The sequence below is a fragment of the Engystomops pustulosus genome, chromosome 3, assembly GCF_040894005.1.
Source record: "Engystomops pustulosus chromosome 3, aEngPut4.maternal, whole genome shotgun sequence".
Lineage (NCBI taxonomy): Eukaryota > Metazoa > Chordata > Amphibia > Anura > Leptodactylidae > Engystomops > Engystomops pustulosus.
The window spans coordinates 92,991,002-93,014,868 of NC_092413.1; the positions used below are offsets into that span (position 1 = coordinate 92,991,002).

At 40.3% G+C, this 23,867-nt stretch overlaps 1 protein-coding gene across 6 annotated transcripts in view; it reads left to right on the forward strand.

Moving 5' to 3' along the window:
- The first annotated feature begins 772 nt into the window (after window positions 1–772).
- Window positions 773–23,867, forward strand: part of BCLAF1 (BCL2 associated transcription factor 1) — a 32,730-nt gene continuing 9,635 nt past the window's right edge. For 2 of the 6 annotated variants that reach the window (XM_072141459.1, XM_072141462.1), the window contains exons 1-7: window positions 782–947; window positions 7,308–7,419; window positions 10,226–11,128; window positions 12,028–12,642; window positions 12,724–12,893; window positions 21,576–21,681; window positions 22,366–22,456. In XM_072141459.1, the coding sequence (XP_071997560.1) occupies window positions 7,328–7,419; window positions 10,226–11,128; window positions 12,028–12,642; window positions 12,724–12,893; window positions 21,576–21,681; window positions 22,366–22,456 (1,977 nt within the window). In that variant the 5' untranslated portion in view covers window positions 782–947; window positions 7,308–7,327. Of the gene's footprint in view, window positions 948–1,716; window positions 1,739–2,139; window positions 2,285–7,307; window positions 7,420–10,225; window positions 11,129–12,027; window positions 12,643–12,723; window positions 12,894–21,575; window positions 21,682–22,365; window positions 22,457–23,867 lie in introns of those variants that run through there. The other 4 variants (XM_072141460.1, XR_011854137.1, XM_072141463.1 and 1 more) reach the window with 4 other exon arrangements.

The following is a 23,867-nucleotide window of genomic DNA, read 5'->3' on the forward strand; positions in this document are numbered from 1 at the left end:
GTGAATGTGCCCTAAGAGATGAGGGAACCCGATGGTTGGGGCCGGCCGCCTGACAAAGAAATATTGCCAGATTGGCCGTCAAACTTCCATTCTGGTAAATTGACGACCCCAGCAACAGCCATGACTGGCCAGAGTTGTGTCTGTTCCGGGGGCGAGTCTATTTACCGGACTGGCTTTTTCAGCTGCTTTTTTTTTTTTTTTTACAGGTCAAGCAGCAGAATCCAAAAATTGGGTTCACCCGTCTCTAAACACACTCCCTTTGATAAATTAGCTGAACTTTACCAAGTTTCTATGTTATCATACAAAGCTATAAAAAAAAAAAAGAAATCTCTTAGAAGTTAATTTTTATGGTGCTGATACAAGAACATGGGGTGGGATACTGCACTCATTTAAATGAGACAGTTTTAATAATGACAATGAAAAGAGAAATACCAGCATGCACATTACTATTACACTTTACAGTGATTGTCTTTAAAGATGTTCCGCAGCAGCCCCACAATCCTTCCAATAGACACTCCACTCTGCCTATTCGGTAAAGAAGCTGCTAAATAGGAGTATCTATATTTAGCTCCTGAAAGCGGCTCTATTCCAGCCATTTTTCTGTAGTGGTCTGTGTATATGTAATCCTTTCTGACTAGCACCTTCTCCTCTCTGGTGAATGGTCTATAATGGAATTGCTGCATAGAGAGCATACCAGGTGCAGCTCCCCCTAGCAGCAGTAATTACTACACCCGCCACACACTGACGAGAAACCGGAGAGTCGGGCACTAGGCCGCGGTTCCTCACACTCGGTTCTGTGTGTACGTAGTGACGTCACCAGACCTTCTCTGCTTCCGGTTCTGACATTTCCTGTTGTCACGGACGTCCGCGTTAAACGGGAGGAAGAGGAGGAGGAATGGTGAATAACAGCGAGCGGATGTGTGTGTGATCTACGGCTGTTCTGCCAGGTGCGTTATGTGTGCAGCGTGTTATATATGCGACTAATCCCTTCCCTGTACCGCATATACAGCCTTGTACTGTGGTGCAGCCGGCGGGACGCGGATATAGATATAACAGGTTCCTGAGTATCTGATGTCACCATGCAGTATATGGGTTCCGAGGGCACCCTGTAATGCCAGTGCACAGGATCCAGCGGCGGAAAGCATTAGCCACAGCCTCCAGCAAGCATATAGCTGCCAGCCCCTTGCCCCCCAGTATATAGCCAGTCCGCTTTATACAGGCTGCCTCTTGCCCTCAGTATATAGCAAGCCCCCTGCCCTCTCAGTACATAGCCTGCCTCCTAGTGATGGTTCGTTTGCGAACGAGCCGGCGTAAAGAGTCGGCTCACTAAATCCTGCCCCTAAATGGCTCACCAAGCCCCTTTTAACCCAATAAAATCAGGTTAAAAGTGGAGTGGTATGGGGAGACTGACTGGTCTGCGGCTCCCTATTATATATGTAATAGGGAGCCATTTAGGAGCTAAAAGAGCCGGCTCTTCTTAGTGAGCGGAGCCTAATGAGACAGCTCGCTAAGAAGAGCCAGACTTCCCATCACTACTCCCCCCCCCCCACCCCCCACTACATAGCCTGCCTCCTGCCCACCAGTATATAGCAGCTTGCTGACATAATAGTGTGTGCATCGACATCATGCATGGGCCTGGCGCACACACAATGATGTCAGCAAGCAGCTGACGTCAGTGTGTGTGCCACAGACCTGTTATCGGCAGGAAGCAAAAAGACCTGTGGAGGTCATCAGAAAGGTGAGTATTGATTTTTTTTAATTTTTTTATAGACTTGAAAATAAGCTAAGTTTTGTTTTTCCAGCACATTTTTTGTGCTGAAAAACTCTGCTTATACTCGAGTATATACAGTATGCGCATGAGAGGGCACCCTAATGCTAACAACTCACACTGTTTTAGCATTACCATTACATTCTGAGTTGTTTGTGTTTATGCTTTTGACACACTGATGTTAACTATAAACTAACAATCAGTTATCAATTCTGGAGAAAAAACTGCCAAAATAACAAAAAAGAGAGTGGCCAAAACTCTCCCAGCTTAAAATCTGTCATTTTCAACTGAGATACAACTGTTCTACTGTTATTCTTCTAGCTTAGTTGAGCCCATTGTGGTAGATAACATTTTTATCTTGTAAATTGTAGAGTGTTCCTTCAGACACAGATGTAAAAGAAAAACAAAAGATCCCATATCCACAGGTCAAAGCTCCTGCATGTTTGGAGCAGTTGTAGAAGAACTCCAACAAGGGCCAGTCCCATTCAAGTGAATGAAGCTAAGCTGCTTTACCAGGTATAGCTGCTGTACAATGTTTTATGCTGCTTAGTGAGCAGTGATAAATTAAAAAAAAACCTGTAGAATTAAAAAAGATCATTTATTGAACTCGATCAATAAACTGTGGAAATAAAACTTATGATTTTTACCTATTTCAACCCACAAAATATGCAATAAAAAGTGATCAGAAAAACATATGTATTCCAGAATGATACAGTTGCAAAGTACAACTTGTCCCGCAAAATAACAAGCAATCACCCATCTCCGTAGCGAAAAAATACAAATTTTATGCCACTTGGAAGACTGTGATGCTAAAATTATAGATTTTTAAAATTATAATTTTTTTTGTAAATATAGTAAAGCGTAAGAAAAATATCTATCCCCATAATCGTGTTGACCCATAGAATAAAGATAACATGATTATTAGGCTATACGGTGAACAACAAACAAAAAAAAGTAAAGAATCCAGTACAGAATTCATGGTTTTCTACTCCTGCCCTCAAAAAGTTAACATAATTTTCAACAAAAGGGCAGAGTACTCTGGAAAATGCATCTCATGCGGCAAAATAAATGTTGCACATGGCCCCAGTAAGAAAGATCTAAAATTTTATAGCATACAAAAGGGCACCGATGAGCAAACTAAAATCCTGGCAGCTGCAGGGCGCTCCTTCCATTCTGCGCCACATGTGGGTGGTCTCTGTACTCGGGAGAAATTGCATAATGCTAATTGCTAAATGAAAGTATAACCAACAAAACTTGATTTTGATTTAATTACTTTGAAGATCTCAAGGGGTTAACAATCTTGCTAAAAGCTGTTTCTGATAGTTTCGGGGGTGCAGATTTAAAAATGTTTTTTTTTTTTAATATAATGTATTTAAAATTTCATTAAAAACCGTAATTATCCCTTTTGAAATCTCCTTGAAAATACGGAAAACCGATGTTCGATTTGTAAGCTGCGTGACAAAATAAGTTATCCAGACATTTCAAAAATTATGGAAATGTAAAGCATTAGTTGTTATTCAGCAACTAATTTAGGTGGTAAAACTATTTGCCTGAAAAGGAGATGATTTTGAATGTTGAAAATGGGAAATTTTTTTTTTTTTTTTTTTTTTTATAATATATGACACAAGGCTTATCAGCCAAAATTTACCACTAAAATGAAGTACAACAGTATTAAAAAAAAGTGTTCAAAAGTTAAAACCATACACATGTCAGAATACAATAATGGAGCTGAGCCTTAAGCTATAAACTGGCTATGTCCTGATGGGGCACTCCTCAGCTTTCAGCCCCACCTTTCTTCTCCTGTACAGCTCCTCCCTCCTGTTCCTTCACTCACACAGGGAAAGGGCTCATGTCATGGTGAGTTAACATCCATGCAAAAGGGAGGAGCAGAAAGGTGGGAAGTGATAGAGCAGCACAGAGAAGTCACATATATTTTTTTTAAATGCATCCAAAACAAAACCAACCTGGGACTCAGAACAGGATTCTGTCAGGGTGCCAGATGAGTTAAAACACACTATTATAGTGTAATGCAAATGCACAGAAAAGGCAGAAAGACATAATTGCAACCCAGCTGTAATGGGCTTCTGCAGAAACCTGACTTCGGTGAAAATGAGGCCCCTGTTGACAGGTTCTCTTTAAGCACATGAGAGTTTTTCCTGGCACATGAGCTGTGTGGGACAGCAATGCTGCTGGTGCATTGATACTTTCTTTAAAAACAGCATCTTTCAGTGCCCAATGTTAATGGCGGGTAAGGAGCTTTGTTCTGAAATCTCCTGGAGATGTGTAAGGTCTTAGCTGCTTTGTTCCATCTCCTGTGCTGTTATTGCGGATAGGAACACCTAGGAGTTTGGTCTCAGAGGTCCTCCACACTCGGATATTGTAGGCTTATTACTCTTTTGAATTGACTTTTTTGGAGCAGTTTGGTTTAAACTTTCCTGCTAAAAGCACATGGCCCATGATGTTTGGGGTTTCTATAGCTAGGGGTGATGCGAGTGTGTCTCTAGGTGTGCTTTGGCCTGTCATGAATTTAACCTAAGTGGCTTCCAAGCAGTTTTAAAAACTTTTATTTACACATTTCCCAGTTGATCAAGCACTTTGCCACTTATATAATAATAATTCCTTTATTTATATAGCGCTACACAGAGCTTGTCAAATGAGTCTCTGTACCCATGGCGCTCACAATCTTATCAACCTAGCATTATGTTTTTGGAGTGTAGGAGGAAACCGAAGGACCCAGAGGAATCCCACGCAAACACAGAGAGACCATACAAATTGGATAGTTTCTATTGTGTTTTTTTTTTTTTTTTAGTGATGGACCTTGAACTGTTGGCTCTTGGGACAAAAATAGTTGTGAACTGCTGGAATAAAGCATTCAAAGTTCTTTTTCTTTTTTTCGGCTGAATCTCCGAGAACATAAAAGGACAACATTGTGATCCTGACACGGTCATCGATGACTAGTTGATGTTGGCTTGTCAGTCTATAACATCATGATGGGCTCTCTTTAACCGTTTAAGGACCGGGCCCTTTCCTGTTTTTTTCATTTCCATTTTTCACTCCCCACCTTACAAAATCTATAACTTTTTTTATTTGTACACGTAAAGAGCTGTGTGATGGCTTGTTTTCTGCATAACAAATTGCACTTCATAGTGATGGTATTGAATATTCCATGCCATGTACTGGGAAGCGGGGAAAAAATTCCAAATGCATTGAAAATGGTGAAAAAACGCATTTGCGACATTTTCTTGTGGGCTTGGATATTACGGCTTTCACTGTGCGCCCCAAATGACATGTCTACTTTATTCTTTTGGTTGGTACGATTACGGGGATACCAAATATGTATAGGTTTTATAATGGTTTCATACATTTAAAGGGCACCTACCACCACAAATCTACCTATAAAGGTAGATCGGGTGGTAGGTGAATCAATGGGACGTGAGGATAGCCCTTTTAAGGGCTAATCCTCACGTCCCCGCACTGTTTTATAAACTTTTATTACATTAATATGTTAATTTACTTATGCGGCTACTGGGGCGTGGAGTAGCCGCATCTGAGGGTAGCTGCGCGCCCTCGTCCGCCGATCCTGCCGTCTGCGCATGCGCAGAACAGCAGGCCCGCGCCTGCGCAGCCCCGGCTTCAGAGCAGTGACCGCGCAGGCGCGGGCCTGCTGTTCTGCGCATGCGCAGACGTCAGGATCGGCGGACGAGGGCGCGCAGCTACGAGCAGCTGCGCGCCGAACATTGTGAGTAGGAGGGGTAATGTGGCTACCGGGGCGTGGAGTAGCCGCCTCGTGTAACCTCAGATGCGGCTACTCCACGCCCCAGTAGCCGCATAAGTAAATTAACATATTGATGTAATAAAAGTTTATAAAACAGTGCGGGGACGTGAGGATTAGCCCTTAAAAGGGCTATCCTCACGTCCCATTGATTCACCTACCACCCGATCTACCTTTATAGGTAGATTTGTGGTGGTAGGTTTCCTTTAAAAATATTAAAACACATTACACAGTACAATTTTTTTTTTTTTTTATTTTGCCATCTTCTGGCACTAATATAGCTTTTTTATACTTTGTTGTACGGAGCTGTGGGTGGTGTCATTTTTTTGCGACATTTGATATTATTTTCAATTACATAATTTTTCAGACTGTACGACCTTTTGATCACTTTTTATAGATTTTTTTTATATTTTTCAAAATGGCAAAAAAGTGCCATTTTCGACTTTGGGCGCTATTTTCCGTTACGGTGTTAAACGCATTGAAAAACCGTTAATATATTTTGATCGGGCATTTTCGAACGCGTCGATACCTAATGTGTTTATAATTTTTTTCTTTGTTCTACTGTTTATTTATTTTTTTTTCAGTTTTTGGAAAGGGGGGTGATTTGAATTTTTAGGTTTTTTTTTATTATAATTTTTTTTTAAACTTTTTTTTTTTTCTTTTTCTTTTTACTATTTTTCAGACTTCCTAGGGTACTTTAACCCTAAGTTGTCTGATTGATCCTATCATATACTGTCATACTACAGTATGGCAGTATATGGGGATTTTCCTCCTCATTCATTACAATGTGCTATCAGCACATTGTAATGAAGGGGTTAAAACGAAATAGCCTCGGGTCTTCGGAAGACCCGAGGCTACCATGGAGAGGGATCGCCGCTCCCCGATGATGTCACGAGGAGCGACGATCCTAGGCAAGATGGCGGCTATCTTTTTGAGGCTGCCGGCAAAGCACTGTGATAGCACCCGCGATCGGTGCGCAATATGCAGCAAAGACTTACCGGCTATGGAGAGGGTTCAGCCCGTGAGCCCTCTCCATGCAGCGGGACCCGACCGCCGCCATGAATACACGGCGGGCAGTCACTAACCAGTTAAAGGATTAATAATCATAAAGTAGCAGTAGAAAATACTCAAATGAGCCAGAGGCGCTTTGTGCTACATCACCTGAGTGCCTCTTGATTCCACAGCCTGATAATATTTACACGCCCTCTCCGTGTTCATGGCAGCCTAGTCCCGCCCGCTGACGTGGCTGCCATTCATATGGATGGGGTGGCATATATTAACGGTGGAACCAAGAGGTGCTCTGGGCTACGTCATGGTCTGGTTCATTTTGAATAATTTTAAAAAGTCTATTTTATGATTATCCGGCCATTCCAGGACTTAAAAATAGGTCATCCCCTAGCCTAAACAACGAGCAAGTAAGTTTGGGACAATTACCCTCCTTTAAAGTGGGGGTGGACCACAGCTGTTTAGGTTTGTGGTCAGTTTGGCACAGTACATTGTAGCGGACTGAAACCAGATTTATTTGAGTGGGATATGTGACTGCTGTAATGGCAAGCAGCTTCTACACAGACCCACTTGTTTGTGATTGTGCAGGGGGCAGGTATTGCTCCAAGCTAATTTATCAGTGACTATCACTTAATATGAGATCTTATACAAGTTCCTTATCTTCCATGATACCCCTTTAAAGCAGTCCAAATAAGAGGGAATGGACAGTTTGCATATCTGATACTGATCAAAATGTTTTTTGTTTTTTTTTTGCCTTTTCAGTGAATTTTGAGTTTTTGAAAATGGGACGGTCAAATTCCAGGTCCCATTCCTCAAGATCACGGTCTCCATCATCATCGCGATCAAGGTCACATTCAAGGAAGAAAAGATACAGGTAAACAGTAGGCTCGACATGAATTGCTTATGGGAATCTGCCATCAAAATCAAGCGTGATAAAACAGGAACACTTACTCTTAGATTCTTTAGATACTTTATGTCTAGGGCTCATTAAAGAGGCCTGCTGGCAGTAAGCGCCTGCTAGATTCTGTAAGCAATGTGCCTGTCAGAATGCAGAATGCATAGGCTGACTAAGGTAATATACTGCAATACATTAGCATTGCAGTATATTACATTGAACAAGTGATCACTTGTTCATGTCTCACACTGGGACAAAGTAAAGCAGTCAAAAAAAAAAGTTTTTTCAAAAAGTGCAAATAAAAAAATGAATAAAGATCCCCTAATGCCCCATCACATATGAAAATAAAATTTCTAGTTTAAAAATCACCACAAAACACTACATATTGAGTATGGTATCCCCACATACATAACAACCCATAGAATAAAATAGAATTGTAATTGAACCCGTGCGGTGAACGACGTAAAAAAAATCTGCAAAGATGACGATGTTCTTACATCCAACCTCATAAAAAGGATAAAAAGTGATCAAAAAGTAGCAGTTACCCTGCCAGGATACCAATAAAAAAAAATACAGCTTGTCTCGCAAAAAAGAAGCCTCTTGTAACATGGTGATGAACAAGCAAATTTCTCACCAGATGAGTTCTATATTCTGCAAAACAAGTCAACCATAAAAAAGCCATATAAATGGGGTATCACTGTAATCTTGGTGACCTATAGAATACAGATAACATTATTTTTATGGTATAGTGAACGGCCTACAAATAAACTAAAAACCCTAAACCAGAATTAATCATTTTATTATCCCCACCAAGAAAAAGTTAAGAAAATCTCAGTTTGCTATTGAACCCCCTTAAATGATGTATCTGAATTGTGGATCTCATCTCGGAAATAAGAGCCTGTAAAATGTGACAATGCAGATCTGCTCTGAATAGCATCTCCTTCCCTTCTATGCCAAACCGTGTGCCCATACAGCAGCAAATATGGGGTATCGGTATACTCCAGAGAAATTGGGTAACAAAAGTTGAGACTTCCTAAGTTGGTTTCTTATACATTTAGGCGTGTAGTTTCTGTATCGCCTCCTTCCTCCTTCATAAATGACCTAAAGTCAGACCAAATTATTTTGAGGCTATAGAGAACAGCTTCTCTACACTGACTTGGGTTGGTAGCAATGCAGTAACCACATGGGCAACATTTCTAACAATTTCCACAATTTCCTGGAGAAAAGCCTGATATGGAAAATTCATCCATTCATAAAAGCTAAGTGTATTACATCATAAAGCAGCACAGTCTAGCAGTGCTAGATAATATAATATATTGTCTTCAATATTTATAGTACTGTTACACCTTTGTATCGGCATTTATGATTTTTAGATGTTAGAAAACAATTCTGCTCTTCTATTCTATGCATAGTTTAGAATCCATTAGAGCCGCAAACCTCTGTAAAAAAGAGTAAAAGCAAACTAAAACATAAAGCAGTATACAGAGAAAACATACAGTGGACAATACTTCCTTAATCCATCTTTCCTGATCACTCTAGCAGTGAAGACTTTCCTTCCCCTTTGATCTGTGTGGAGGAGCTGCACTACATTTAAACTTTTACACTTTACTAAAATGTAAAGCCGCAAACATAGAGAATATACACTAGACAATTAATTTTTACACAGTTAATTGAAACTTTAAAGGGAACCTGTCACTAGAGACCTCATTTTCATTAAAGACAGGTTGCAGAAGCCCATGACACCTGCAGTGCAAAAATACCTTTCTGCCTTCTCAAAGCGTTTGCAAGTTGTGTATTATAACTTACCTTGCACTCTGACAAAATCCTCGGGTAGTCATAGGGACTGGGCTTTGGTTTGGATGCATTTTAAAAAACAACATGTGACTTGTCTGTGTTACTCCTCAGATCTTAGCCCCCACCTTTGCTCCTGTACAGCTCCACCTCCTGCTCCTTCTCAGAGGTCACAAGCTGGTGAGCTTACATCGGTGGGTGAGGGAGGAGTGTTCCCAGTTTCTGTGATCTGTAGCTGAGTAGCTTCATTACTGAGCATGAGCAATAAGGTCATTCAGAACTAAAAGCCTACATCCTTAGAACAGACATTCCATAATTTCCCCAAATATTCAGTGTTCTATATTTTGGGAGTCATAGCTGGTCAATTTTATTCAGACTCCACCAAAATAGTCACTGGCTCCAACTCCTCTTAATGTCTTTCTTGAACGTATTACATGCTGTGTAACAGTTGTAAAGAATGCAAGAAGTGCAACTTTTAACAAGTCTCTGAGTAACTGATGCATTGACTCACAAAGTGTGAATTAAATGGAACCCTCTAGCAACTTTTGCCCTTTGTATATGTGTTGGAGGACATGGTCACTTTCAGCACTGTTATTGGTGAGGAAGTGATCCTTGGTGCTTTAGAACAATGAAACGTGAAATCCCTCAATATATTGTATGACATTCATTCCTGGAGTAGATGGGGCCTTTGTCTTCACTGGTAAAGTCACTGTTAGAATGCCAGTCTCTGTATACGTGATTATGTAACTACTCCAGCCATTCTGTCAGATGGAAAAGAAAAAATAACTTTTATAATTTTAACTTTAGAAATCACTAATCTAGTTGAACAGTGAAAGAGTATTATTGTTAAATGCTCAACAGGAAGAGAGAGAGAGGGGCACAACTTTTATAGGTTTAAGAAATAAAGCAGTCTTCAGGAGAATCGCTTCATCTCAACTTTGTTTCTTGTCTTTTAAAGTACAAGTATAATATAAAGTATATTGTAACTTTTAAGTTCCAGATCTAGATCAAGAACCTACTCTCGATCTCGAAGCCGAGAACGTGTGTACAACAGAGATTTCCGCAGAGATTATCGAAATAATAGAGGAATGAGGCGCCCCTATGGCTTCAGGGGAAGAGCAAGAGGTTACTACCAAGGTGGGGGTGGCAGGTATCATCGTGGTGGTTACCGGCCAATGTGGAACCGCAGGTACTCTCGAAGTCCTCGCCGTGGGAGGTCTCGGTCTAGGAGTCCGAAGAGGCGTTCTGCTTCTTCGCACAGATCCAGGAGTCGATCACAGAGATCTTACAAGTCTTCTCCATCACAAAGATCATCTTCGTCTCGTTCTTCATCACGATACAGCAAATCTCCTGATAGAAAATCTCGAGCTTCCCGTGAGAAACCTAAACAAAAGCATGAAGAGGTTGAAAAATCAAAAAGTCCTTCTCATGAGAAATCCGGTGATGACCATAAAGATGCTTTTGATCCATCCGAGCCCTTAGATGAACTTGGAAAAGAACTGGATTTGCAAGGAGAGAGTTGGGCAGGTCTTTCTGCATATGAAAACAGTCCTAGGTCCCCCTGTAGTCCTTCACCAGTAGCTTCTCCACCAAGTGAAAGTTCTTCCCAATCTGATTGCCCTATTCTTAGTGTAGTCCACTCTGGTAAAGACACTATGTCTCAAAATTCACATTCCATGGCACATAGCCCTGAAAGGTCTGGTTCTGGCTCTGGTGGTAATGGTTCAACTCGGTACAGTCCATCACAAAACAGTCCAATCCATATCCCCATTCAGAAGAGTCCAGCAAAGACGGTGGTGTCTCAGAACACTTCACATAATGAAGGACATTCTCACTATTCTTTATTCACTGAAACTGCAGAGCAAGAAATTTCAAAAGGTACAAAATTTCCAAAAAGGTAAGAAGATTGGTCCACATTTATTTTCAATATCAAGATACTGTAATATAGAACATAAAATGCCTTATACTCTCATGTTAGAACATTATTCTTGACATTTATCGTACTGTTTTTTTTATATTGTAAAGCATTACACTATCCCCTTGTGATAGACCACAAAAATAGTTTTATTCTACCAGCTAGAATACATTTTTTTTGTGTTCATTACCAAATGTGTATAGTAATATTTGTTAAGTTTTGACATTAAAGGAAACCTACCACTTACAAGTGGTAGGTTTAGACACATATACATGGCACCAGCTCAGGGTGAGCTGGTGCCAGATCATATTTTTGTTAGGGGAACAAAGCCCCTATCGCCGTTTTATAAGTTATATTAACTTATAACTCGGCGCACCGCACTTGGGCACGGCGCACCATGCGCGTGCCCGTGCGTGCGCCGGATTCTAAAGTGCTGGAGAGCCGGTGACGTCACCGATCTCCCCGGCACACGCGCGCCTGCGCAACTTAGCACGGGGAAACAGGCCGTGCTAAGTTGTGCAGGCGTGCGTGTGCCGGAGAGCTCGGTGACGTCACCGGCTCTCCAGCACTTTAGAATCCGGCGCACGCACGGGCACGCGCATGGTGCGCCGTGCCCAAGTGCGGTGCGCCGAGTTATAAGTTGATATAACTTATAAAACGGCGATAGGGGCTTTGTTCCCCTAACAAAAATATGCTCTGGCACCAGCTCACCCTGAGCTGGTGCCATGTATATGTGTCTAAACCTACCACTTTTAAGTGGTAGGTTTCCTTTAAGTTGTTTTGTATTCAAAAATTTTTAAATCTCTTGTGATATTTATTTATTGTAAATGGGTATGACCTGCAATTTGTGTTTATGGTATACACTTATTTCATCCTTTTAGATATACAGATGAAGAACACAGGTTATTCCCAATTGAGAAAGTTAATAATAGAGAGAAGGAAAGCCATAAGGATAAGACTAAAAAGGAAACCAGCCGAAGTTGGGACGATCGTGATTTGTTAGAATATATTTTGGAAAAAGAGACTGCTAAATCTCAGTTTATATCAGTTTCAGAAAGTGAAGAGATGGAGGAAGCTGAGGATTATAGACAGTTTAGAAAATCAGTGTTAGCAGATCAGGGCAAAGGATTTTCTTCTACATCCCAATGGAACGCAGAAGAAGAAGGGACAAAGTCCAAGTCCAAAGCTTCCATGAAAGGTAGTAAGGATAGTGAAAAGATCAGGGAGGGGAAGGGCCACAAACTAACCACAAAAGAGAAACATAAAGATGATGATAAAAGTGCTAAAAAGGAACCTAAGTCACCAGACCCAGTCCGTTTGTTTGATAAGATAAAAGACCCATTCAGTTGCAATTTTCCTTTACACCCAAGTGATGAAGTCAAAGAGAGAGTAGTGTTCAGGGAAGAAAGCCCACTCAGGATCAGAATGGTAGCGACAGAGTCTCACCATCCTGAGGTCAAACTTCGAATCCCTGCCGTTCCCCTTGATGATATTCGGTAAGGAGGTGGTATTTGAGAAAGTTAATATATGATCTAAGTTAAAATATAATTTAAGTGTTGTTTTCTGTTATAATACAGGCCATCCTCTATGGCTAATGACCGACTGCTAGCTAGTACTCTTGTACATTCAGTCAAGAGACAGAAAGACTTCCGGTCCATCTTTGACCACATGAAGGTTTCCTTCTCCAACAAAACTTCCCCTGAGTCATTTATCTATCATGTGGTGTCCATAGTACAGTTTGTCAAAGGTAAGTGATATCAATGGTACATAAAGCTGTATCTTGGTTATGATTTATTTTTGGTTTTCAGCAGCTTGAAGCCACAGTTTTATAACATATATATTTATAGATAGAATATATATAATTGTGTCCAACTTGTTGATTCTTCACCTGAAAATTACAATTTTATATCTTTATGTTTGAAGCCTGAAATGTGGCAAAAGTTGGAAAAATTCTAGGGGGATGAATAATTTTGCAAGGCACAGTATAGTACTTTGATACTTCGGATTACGGTAACCCCAGACATTGTATAATTGTGTAATGATAGATCTGATGACGATGTGCAATCTTGCTTGTCACCTTGTTGGCTATATTTAAATATTTAGAGTTCCATGTGCCTAACTCTAGCAACCCTTTTAGATTTAGCAGAGTGACCTTTAGCCTATGTGACCTTCTGCTCCATTCTTTGAGGAAAAATGGGAGTCCAAATAATTCTGTTGATAAAAATGCATTACTTTATTCACTGCTGAAATATGACTTTTTTAATGTTTCATATTGTCAAAAGATCAGAGCCTGTTCTTGGGACCTGAAAGTGCTGCAGTGCCTCATAATTGTGATGACTTGCTGATTCCAGTTCATTTGGTCTACCCCTCCCAAGAAATAGTGCATCATGTAACCAGGGGCTGAATCAAGGCTAATATACTGAGGATATCCAACCCATGAGTGATTAGAGCTTCCAAACGGAACTGTGACTGAGGGGGCTGGATCTCCTCTGTAAAGACACTTGAATCCAGCCCTTGGTCACATGGTGTAATGATAAATTAGCTCTATGAACTACTGGGTAAAGGAATTATTTTTTTTTAACTTTGCATAAGTGTTAAAATAACTATTTTAAACAGATTTTTAAACTGCAGATAGCATTTTTTCTTTTGTCTACTAAAAACTCTGTGTAATCCTAGCCGCACTTTTGACATGAATAATATGCATGGTCAGACCTCCCCTGTCATCAGGGCAGGCATTTTGCTTTGAAAATGGGTTGCAATAGCCTATGGCATGTTCATTTTCAGAAATGCCTTTATCAGCAATAAGAATGAATCCAGTACTTTTTCATCATCATTATTATTTATTTATTTTACATTACCTGTCTCCTTGCCAGCAGCCTGTGCAAGTCTGGTGAGGGGGGAGGGCAGTTGAAACTGCACAAGTTGTTTTCTTTATCCCTCCTCCTACCTGTGCGGAGGGATTGAGGGGAAGACAACTCGTGCCGTGTGAACTGCCATTTCCCCGCGACTCGCCACACACTGCTTGCAGGGAGCCAGATAATGTAAAATACACTGGATGTATTTGTTATTGCTGAGAAAGACATTTCTGAAATCAACATGACTTAGGCTATTGGAACTTCTCTTCAGGTAAGGATGACAGGTCCCCTTTAATAATAGTGGGGATTAGGAAAATCATATTGCAAAACAATAGCTAAGGTGAAGTAAGTAAATGTCATGTGATTGGATGGGTTTTTCAGCAGTCCATAGATAACTCTGTAAAATAGGTTGGTTTTCTCAAAATGTCAATTACAATGGGCTGTTTTGTGATTTTTGTCCATGCACACCACTCTTGTCCTTGAGTTGGAATTGGCCAGTGTTGATTTCTTTTTCATTATGACTAGGTCCTGGAAAATGTTTTGAAAACTCATGTTACACAATAAAATATACTATTGCTGAGGCAAAAACAGCCTAAAATCTTCCTGACACAGATGGCAAAACATCTGAATTACTAGATCCTAAAATTCCTGGGTTTTCTGGAATTAAGCTTGAGGGCCAACCTTGTAGTGGCTCTTGGTGTTTTTCTTGATTTTGAAACATGTACTGGATGTTGGGCGGTAAGTGGACATAGCTGTATATTGATTTCTTTAACAGGATGGCTTATATTATTTAACTATGATTACTGGTGACCTCACATTATGAGAAATGCTTGAGAAACACTTGTTATATGTATAATACTAGAAGACTAGGGAATGTGGTGGCATAAAATGGTGGCAGTGACTGTTTTCGTGTTGTGACCCACAATTTACTTCTACACAACAGTCATCAGACATCCAAACCTTTTGGGTTTCGTATGCATATCTCTATATATTCATTTCGTATTACTTGTGACTGACAGCAGGAGCACAATAATTCTAGTCTAATACTGAAACATCACCTATTCACATGTATATTCCATGCTACCAGATACTTCCAAATAGTCTACTTCATGGATTATTTTCTTGGCTTGCATGAAAATAATGGAGTGTGTGGTAATAGCAGAATAATTTTCATCTTAACAAAACATTTCCGCATGTTTCTAACTATAAACTGTAATAATTCAGGATTCATAGCAGCACAAGAAAGAATATCTGCTTGCATAGGCCTGTTCATATACAGTCATATGAAAAAAGTTTGGTCACCTCTATTAATCTTAATCATTTTTAGTTATCAAATTTTGGGTTTTTGCAACAGATATTTCAGTTTGTCCATCAGTTATTAGATATATCACAGTAATATTTCAGGATTGAAATGAGGTTTATTGTACTTACAGAAAATGTGCAATATGCATTAAAACAAGATTTGACAGGTGCAAAAGTATGGGTACCCTTATAATTTTTGTGATTTGAATACTCCTAACTACTTTTTACTGACTTGCTGAAGCACTTAATTGGTTTGGTAACCTCTTTGAGCTTTGAACTTCATAGCATGGTGTATCCAATCATGAGAAAAGGGATTTAAGGTGGCAACTTGCAAGTAGTTCTCCTATTTGAATCTCCTCTGAGGAGCGGCATCATCCTAAAAACAACTCTCAAATGATCTGAAAACAAAGATTGTTCAACATAGTTGTTCAGGGGAAGGATACAAAAAGTTGTCTCCGATATTAAACCTGTCTGTTTCCACTGTGAGGAACATAGTAAGGAAATGGAAGACCACACAGACAGTTCTTGGTGAGAACAGTCAAGGACAATCCACAGACCACCTCCAAAGACCTGCAGCATCATCTTGCTGCAGATGGTGTCACTGTGCAGCGGTCAACAATACAGCGCACTTTGCTCAAGGAGAAGCTGTATGGGAGAGTGATGCGGAGTCGCCTGAGGTATGGACAAACCAGTTTCATTTTGGAAGAAGGTCCTGTGGACTGATGAAACAAAGATTGAGTTGTTTGGTCATACAAAACAGCGTTATGCATGGTGGCCAATAAACACAGTATTCCAAAAAAATACTTGCTACCCACTGTAAAATTTGGTGAAGGTTCCATCATGCTTTGGGGCTGTGTGGCAAATGCCGGCCATCTTGTTAAAGTTGAGGGTCACATGGATTCCCCTCAGTATCAGCAGATTCTTGAGAATAATGTTCAAGAATCAGTGACAAAGTTGAAGTTATGTCGGTGATGGATATTTCAGCAAGACATTGATCCAAATCTACCCAGGCATTCATGCAGAGGAACAATTACAATGTTATGGAATAGCCGTCCCAATCCCCAGACCTAAATATCATTGAACATCTATGGGATATTTGAAGCGGGCTGTACATCATACTCAACTGAACTGAAATTGTTTTGTAAAGAGGAATGGTCAAAAATACCTTCATCCAGGAACTCATTAAACGCTACAGGAAGCGACTAGAGGCTGTTATTTTTGCAAAAGGAGGATCTACTAATTATTAATGTCACTTTTCTATTGCAGTGCCCATTCTTTTGCACCTGTCAAATTTTGTTTTAATGCATATTGAAGAGAAACTGTATTGAGAAACTCTCTGCACACCTTCTCCCCTATAACCAACTCAAACATTTCTATGATTCAATGAAGAATCCCACTGACCTGCCCCGCACCCTCTCTGACTTTGAGCAGGCGTGTCTAGCTTCTGCTCCCACTCCTCACAATATTTCCTTTATCTACGAGTTTCTGACCACGTTGCAGTCTACCTCACTCCCGCCGTACTGTGCGGTACAGAGGTCTGCGGTCACAATCGGGCATCAGGAGACCAGCTACAAAATCTTAACCAGGTGGTACAGAATGCCCTCACTACTGCATGAATTGTACCCTGTATTAATGAATTTGAGATCATGGTCCTGGAAGGCAGTCGCCCTGATAGATGAAGATCTAGATAGATGAAGATCACATGACCCTTCATCTGCGGCCATTTTATGGGCAGGAATGTCTAGCTTATGAGGTAAAAGAAAGGAGACTTCACTTTATATATCAAGAAAGCGGTTCAGAACTTTTAATAGATTAATATATTGGTACATAACCTAATATCCTGTCCCCCACATTTACACACATTACAAAGAACATGAGGTACAGTGGCAAGCCCCTTTAAGTTGTAATCCCAATTCCATCTTTCAAGAATGAAGACTTCTGTATGTGAGGTCTACATGTGTCCAGAATTCTGATGCCAGATCACACAAAAAGGGTATGCACAACCAATTCTCAATTCATGTAACCAACACACCATTACACAACTGATACAACAATTAGACAAGTGAGGTGTGTATAGGCAAAACTGTAACACTCTTTATTAAATTCACAAAAAATGACATGTATGAGAGAGCGTGAGTTGCGACCTAAAAACATCTTAAAAAAAAAAAGCCAAGAGCCACATGTGTTTTGCTTTCCTCTCTCTTTCGACCGACTATTTGATGGGTGGATGGGCTTATTAGGTTTGGGTTATCGTCATCTCTGGTAATCGCTATGACTGCATTGTTCATAATTGCTTTTCATAGACATGACTGGTTTGACCCATGCTTGAAGTCTACATGTGTTGTGGACAGTATTTGTATCTGACTGAAACAAATTTTTACCTTGTTTCATTTTTGTCGTGTAATTACTCTATCTGAGGTGAATAGCAGGGTACCTTTATACATGTGTGGCTATTTATGGACACAATGGGGCAGATTTACTTACCCGCTTATGTCGCGATCCCACAGTACATTGTCCGACAAGGATTTGGGTCTGCGATCCACTAAGATTGTGCGCCCGAGTTCCTGCATCCATCGCTTGTCCGCCGAGGTCCGCTAAAGTTCACCTGCTTCTGCCCAGTGCTTGTAAGTGCGTGTCTTGCGACACATTTCTAAAAGTTAAATCCTGCGCGTTGTCTGAATCTGACGGGTTGTCTGACGGCCCGCCGATTTTTGTCGCGTGCAAGCTGGCGCCCATGCACCAAAATCCCGGGGCAATTCGGCGCAAAACGGAAATCGTCGGGAAACCCGACGAAAATGCATCCGACGGACCCTTAGTAAATTAGCCCAAATATTTGCTAGTGTCCATATGTTTTTCATGTGTTTTAGCACTTTTTTTTAAATGTTTTTAGGTCTCAACTCTTTCTCGTGTCATTTTTTTGTGTATGAATTTAATATAGATTGTTAAAGTTTTGCCTAAAAACACCTATTTTGTATAATTGTTATATCAGAATACTGATGCCCAGCTTTGTGTGTTTTCGGGGTATTATTTGTCACGCCATTTATGGAATTCTCATCTGGACATTGACATTTTATATCTGTATATGGCAGATGAATTCAGTTAAATGTTGATGCCCAGATGATGCCCAGATGTGACAAACAATACCCTGAAATTTTTTTTTATATATATACACACACAATATCTTCTTCAATTGGATGTGATATTATCCCTTAGAAACAAGTTGTTGCTGCAGTGAAACAAAAAGTTTTTGCATATGAAATGGTCATTAAATTATGAAATTATAGGTGAATGCCCAGTTGAGAATTTTTTTTTTTGAGAAAGTTGAATGAGAGTTTTTATTGTTAAAGGGAACCCGTCACCACTATTTTCACAAATACAGGTAGTGGCAGGTTCCTATAGAGCTCTAGTAACTATCTGACCTCCTGCTTGTAGCTAAAAGTAGTTTTCCTCAGATCCCCATAAAATCAGAGTTATAATCTTGCCTGGTATCTATGCGGCTTTGGAGCGAGTCCACGGGGGCATGGCCTAATGTCATGTGACCAGGGTGACATCATCAAAGGTCCTTGAGCTACTTAATATGAAAACTGTATCCCATGTACATATCTGACCACATAAAACAATCACAGCAGCCTCCATGGACTTCTACCCCTCTCCATGCAGGCTGCTGTGATTTCATGTGATAAAATATGCTGGGATTTCATGACATATATGCTTAGTGTACAGTTCCTAATGCAACAAAAGCTATAGGACCTGTGATGATGTCACCCTGGTCACATGACATTATAGCAGCATACAGAGATAGGGATGGAGAGAAGCTGCTGGATTCAGCCCGAGGAGGCCACACCCACCTGGACACGCTGTAGCCATGCTTAGTTACCAGATAAAACTATAAAGTTGAATATATGGGAATCTCAGGGGAAGATTTTTTTAGCAACAAGCAGGGTGTCAGATACTTAATAGAGCTCTATAGGAACCTGTCACTACCTGTATTTGTGAAAATAGTGGTGACGGGTTCCCTTTAAGGTTGTGATAGAACTTAAAGGAAATCTGCCATCAAAGTCAAGCATGATAAACCAGGAAAACTTGCTCATAGATAACTATTAAAATTATGCTAATGAACCAGAAGGGCTCCTCTGTTGTAGCTTCACAGATTGTTACACTGTCTCACCCAAGCTTGTGTAGCGAGCAGGAAGTGCTCCCTATTCAAATGCTGATTAAGCAGAGGGAGGGTTAGACAGTGTAACGGTCTGTAAAGCCAGATCAGAGGAGCTAGGGTAGCCCCTCAGGCTCATTAGCATAATTTTGAACATTTAAGAACTAAGGAGGCAATAGATAACAAATATATGAAGGTTACCACAGTCACAGGAACTGGATCTATGAGTGTTTCTGGTTTACCATGAAGGATTTTGATGGTAGCTTTCCTTTAATAAAAACTGATTAATGACTTACTATATTGGGTGATATTACTGTATTTTTAAATAATTGACCATACTTATCTGTTGCTACTATGAGATTGTTTGTTTGTATTTAGGGCACTTTCCATAACCTTGCACCAACAATAGCACAGCATGTAGCAATAAGCCTTGGTTATAATTATTTACTGTTTATACTTGCCCTAATATATAAACTTCTTGCTATGATATTTTATACTACAGTTTTATTCTGATTTTTGTTTTTGCCCTTGAGGATCTTTCTACAACATTTTTTTATGTCACACTTTATTTAAAATTAAAAATATAATATACTTTGTAAAATTTTAAAGGGAGTTTACAAGCACTTTTGACCATGCAAAGCTGCAAGACTGTGCTAGGTGGCATCCCTTGAGATCTGTGTAATTATACCTTTGTGTATGTTCTTAGTAGCAGCTGGACGGTGAAAAAGTGCATTTATATTCCAGGTTTGTAGATAGACCTGGACAGTGGGAGAATGTCTTCAAACTGCTGTGCTGTGAGATGTTTTTACTAAACTTCCCCACAGTTCTTCTCCTTTGCTTTTAGTAAGACTTGGTTGTACCAAGTTGGATTATTATTCCCTATCCACACAAATATAATAATAATACAATAATATAAATACAAGGATTTATGTTGACTTTCTTATTTGGAACCCTACTAAGGGAGGGCAAATTAAAGGGGTTATCCAGGTGTACAAATTTACTTATGGCTGGGGCGGGTTATTTAAAAACAATAAACGTGTACTTACCACTTACCTCCTCCGGCGTCGCTGAAGTACGCGCCGCGGTCAGTCTCATGTGTGCGCCAGTTTGTATACAGGGGCACACAGTAAGCTCCCATCCGACACCATCTCCCAGAGCTTACAACGCTGAGAGATAGGGACGGATGGGAGGAGCCGGCCACATCGCGGACCGGAATCTCCCTGCGTGCAGCTTCTGGGCCCTGTAAACAAAAACAGGGGCACGGATCAAACGGGATATCAGCGGCACCGGAGGAGGCAAGTACACATTTGTTATTTTTAAATAACCCGCCCCAACCCGGCCATAAGTAAATTTGTATACCTGGATAACCCCTTTAAGGTCATACCATTTATGGTTTGGCCTTCCTCTGGATCAATAATGCAGCAGTATAGTTTTGACTTGATGGATCTTTTTACACTATTTTACAATTTTAAATTTAGTGAGCTAAAACAATCTTACTATTAGTAACATACATCAATGTATAATTTAAACAGTTTTCCAGAGCTGCTTTCTCAATCTTCATAGCACATTTTAAAGGGTTCTTTCATACTGTTTTCCTTTTACTTCAGCTTTGCAGACCTAAAAGTCTTCATGGTAACTGACCCATTGTGCTCAGTGTTGTCAGATCCTACAGTTTTCTTTCTAATTCATTTTGACTTACTTATTGTATGTTTGCAAAAAGTGGGTAACACATGGTAAGAGAGTATGTCTGCAGAGCATGTTTGTAATGTTTCAGTGGAGATCTGTTTATCTGAATAAGAAGTTCAGACGCAAATGGAATAGTTAAGACATAATATCAGATGTTATTGAGAAATAGCTGTTCAGTTTATCTTAAAAGCTGCTTTAATGCTGCATTGTAACAAGCCATTAGGAGATCATATGGAATAACTGAATAATGGACAAATATCCCTTGGAAGAGCAAGGATCCCTTTTTTATGTAATACATTCTCCCTTTTCTGTCTTTTATTAGGATTCCTTTTATTATTTGTTGAAATTCTGCAAGTCCCACTTTAAGGTCTATGGCTTTGTGTTTAAAGGGAGTTAAACTAATGAGGCAGTTTTTCTCCTCTACAACCAACAGAGCATTATTTCAAGGGTGAAGGAAAGACCCTCAATGAGAGGTTTGCCGAGTATCAGACAGTCACAGATGAGCATGCCAGGCGTCCAAAGAGCCCGGAAATACACAGGTATATGTGCCAGGCTGTCATTCTCCATGCCAGTCCTCCTGTTTTCACCCCAGACTGAATAGCTTAGCTGCTATGATGCTTGCCATACACTGCACTCCGAGTAGATCCTTCTCTCTTAATTTTCAATGGTTTACCATAAGAAGCATCAGTACTAAATTGTGGATTAAAGGAAATCTATTATCAAAATCAAGCATAATACACCAGGGACGCCTATTCATAGGTCCAGGCACCGTGACTGCGGTCAGTTTCTTATATTTTTTTATCCATGGCCTAATTTCTTCTAAAATCTACTCCTGGGGCTCCTGGAGGTGTTACCAGAGACCCTCAGTGCTGTAGTTTCACAGGCTGTTACAATGAGCAGAGCTCTCATCCCCCTGCTGCTGCTAGATTAACAGAAGGAGGGAGAGAGCAGGGGCTTGGGTGACACATGTTCTGCTATGGGTAACAAATGTAAGAAGGTTACCAAAGTCGCGGTGCCTGGATCTATGAGTAAGTGTCCCTAGTTTATCATGCTTTAAGTTGCTTTGGGGTTTTTCAGTATAAAATACAAATGGGCTTTACCAAAACAGGAAAAACAGAACAGCATTCAGCCCTATTTCTGTCCATCACTCATCATGGAATGTATCCATAGGTGGTGAACATTGTTTAGATTCTAGTTTCACTGCATCTCTTAACCTGTTCCAGGAGGATAGATTTAACACCCAACATCCCGAGAAAACATGCATATATGCAAAGTGAAGACAAGGCCTTTGTCATGAAGGAAGATACATCCAAGGTATTTTTTCTCTTTTCTCTTCAGTTTTATTTTTATGAAATGTTACACAGCTGATACCCACCAGTATAGACTGCAATTGGTTAAGGTACCCATTGCAGCTGTTATCCCCTTAGATGTTGCTATCAGTTTGTGGTTGTGGAACCAAAGGTGTTTAATACAGGTAATCTTGCCACTTCTCTCTCTTATTGGCACCCCCCACAATGTTATCACAGCAGCCGCGGTGATACTAAGGGACCCCAGGTCTGTTATTGCAGTCTATAATAAAGGACTAGTAACACAGTATAAAATACAATATATTATGGTATATTGTATAAGCATGCAATTCCTATTACGTCCACTTCTATTTTATTACATGGAATGTATACTGTAAAGTGCTGCAGGATATGATGCCACTGTATTAAGACTTCCCTTTTACATTTAAAAAATCAGACATAATTGGTCACCACATCTGAATGGCAGTACTATTACTATAATATGTGGCACCATAATGTACAAAAAATGCAGTAAAAGCCGTTCTGGTCACCACAACCAAGTAACAAAAATTGATCAAATGGTTATATTCACCCCTATTATCTTATTAGTAAAAGCTAAAGCTCTTCCTACAAAAGCAAAGCCTTTATACAGCTCTACAGACAAAAATAGGAAAATGTTTTGGGGTCCTGAGGACACAATGATTTAAGTTTTTTTTTTCATTTCCCAGTACATACTATACATAATTACATGGTTAATATACATTCATGTATATATTATGTTATTCTATAAATACCGTATATACTCGAGTATAAGCCGAGACCCCTAATTTTACCAACAAAAACTGGGAAAAACTACTGACTCGAGTATAAGCCGAGGGTGGGAAATGGATTGGTCAACCCCCCCCCCCAATAGTATACAGCCTGTCAGCCCCCAGTAGTATACAGCATGCCAGCCGCCATGTAGTATTTAACAGCCCCTAGTGGTATACAGCAAGCCCCTAGTGGTATACAGCAAGCCCCTAGTGGTATACAGCAGCCTGCCCCCACGGACCTTAAAAAAATAAACTTAAATACTCACCCTCCGATGTCAGCACGGCTCCCCGATGTCAGCACGTCCCGTCTTCTTTCTTCTCCGCAGCTCCTCTTCTCTCTTCATTCTTCCGGCATGGACGCGACCATCTTTTCTTCTAGCAGGCGCATACTATGACGCGGCCGCTGCTGACGTCATAGTATGCGCGGCCATGAAGAAAACATGGCCACGTCAATGCCGGAAGAAAGAAGAGAGAAGAGGAGCCGCGGAGAAGAAAGAAGACGGGACGCGCTGACATCGGTAAGCCACGCTGATGTCGGAGGGTGAGTATTTAAGTTTTTTTTTTTTTAACTGGGTAATTTTTTTTATAATAGACTCGTGTATAAGCCGAGGGGACGTTTTTCAGCAC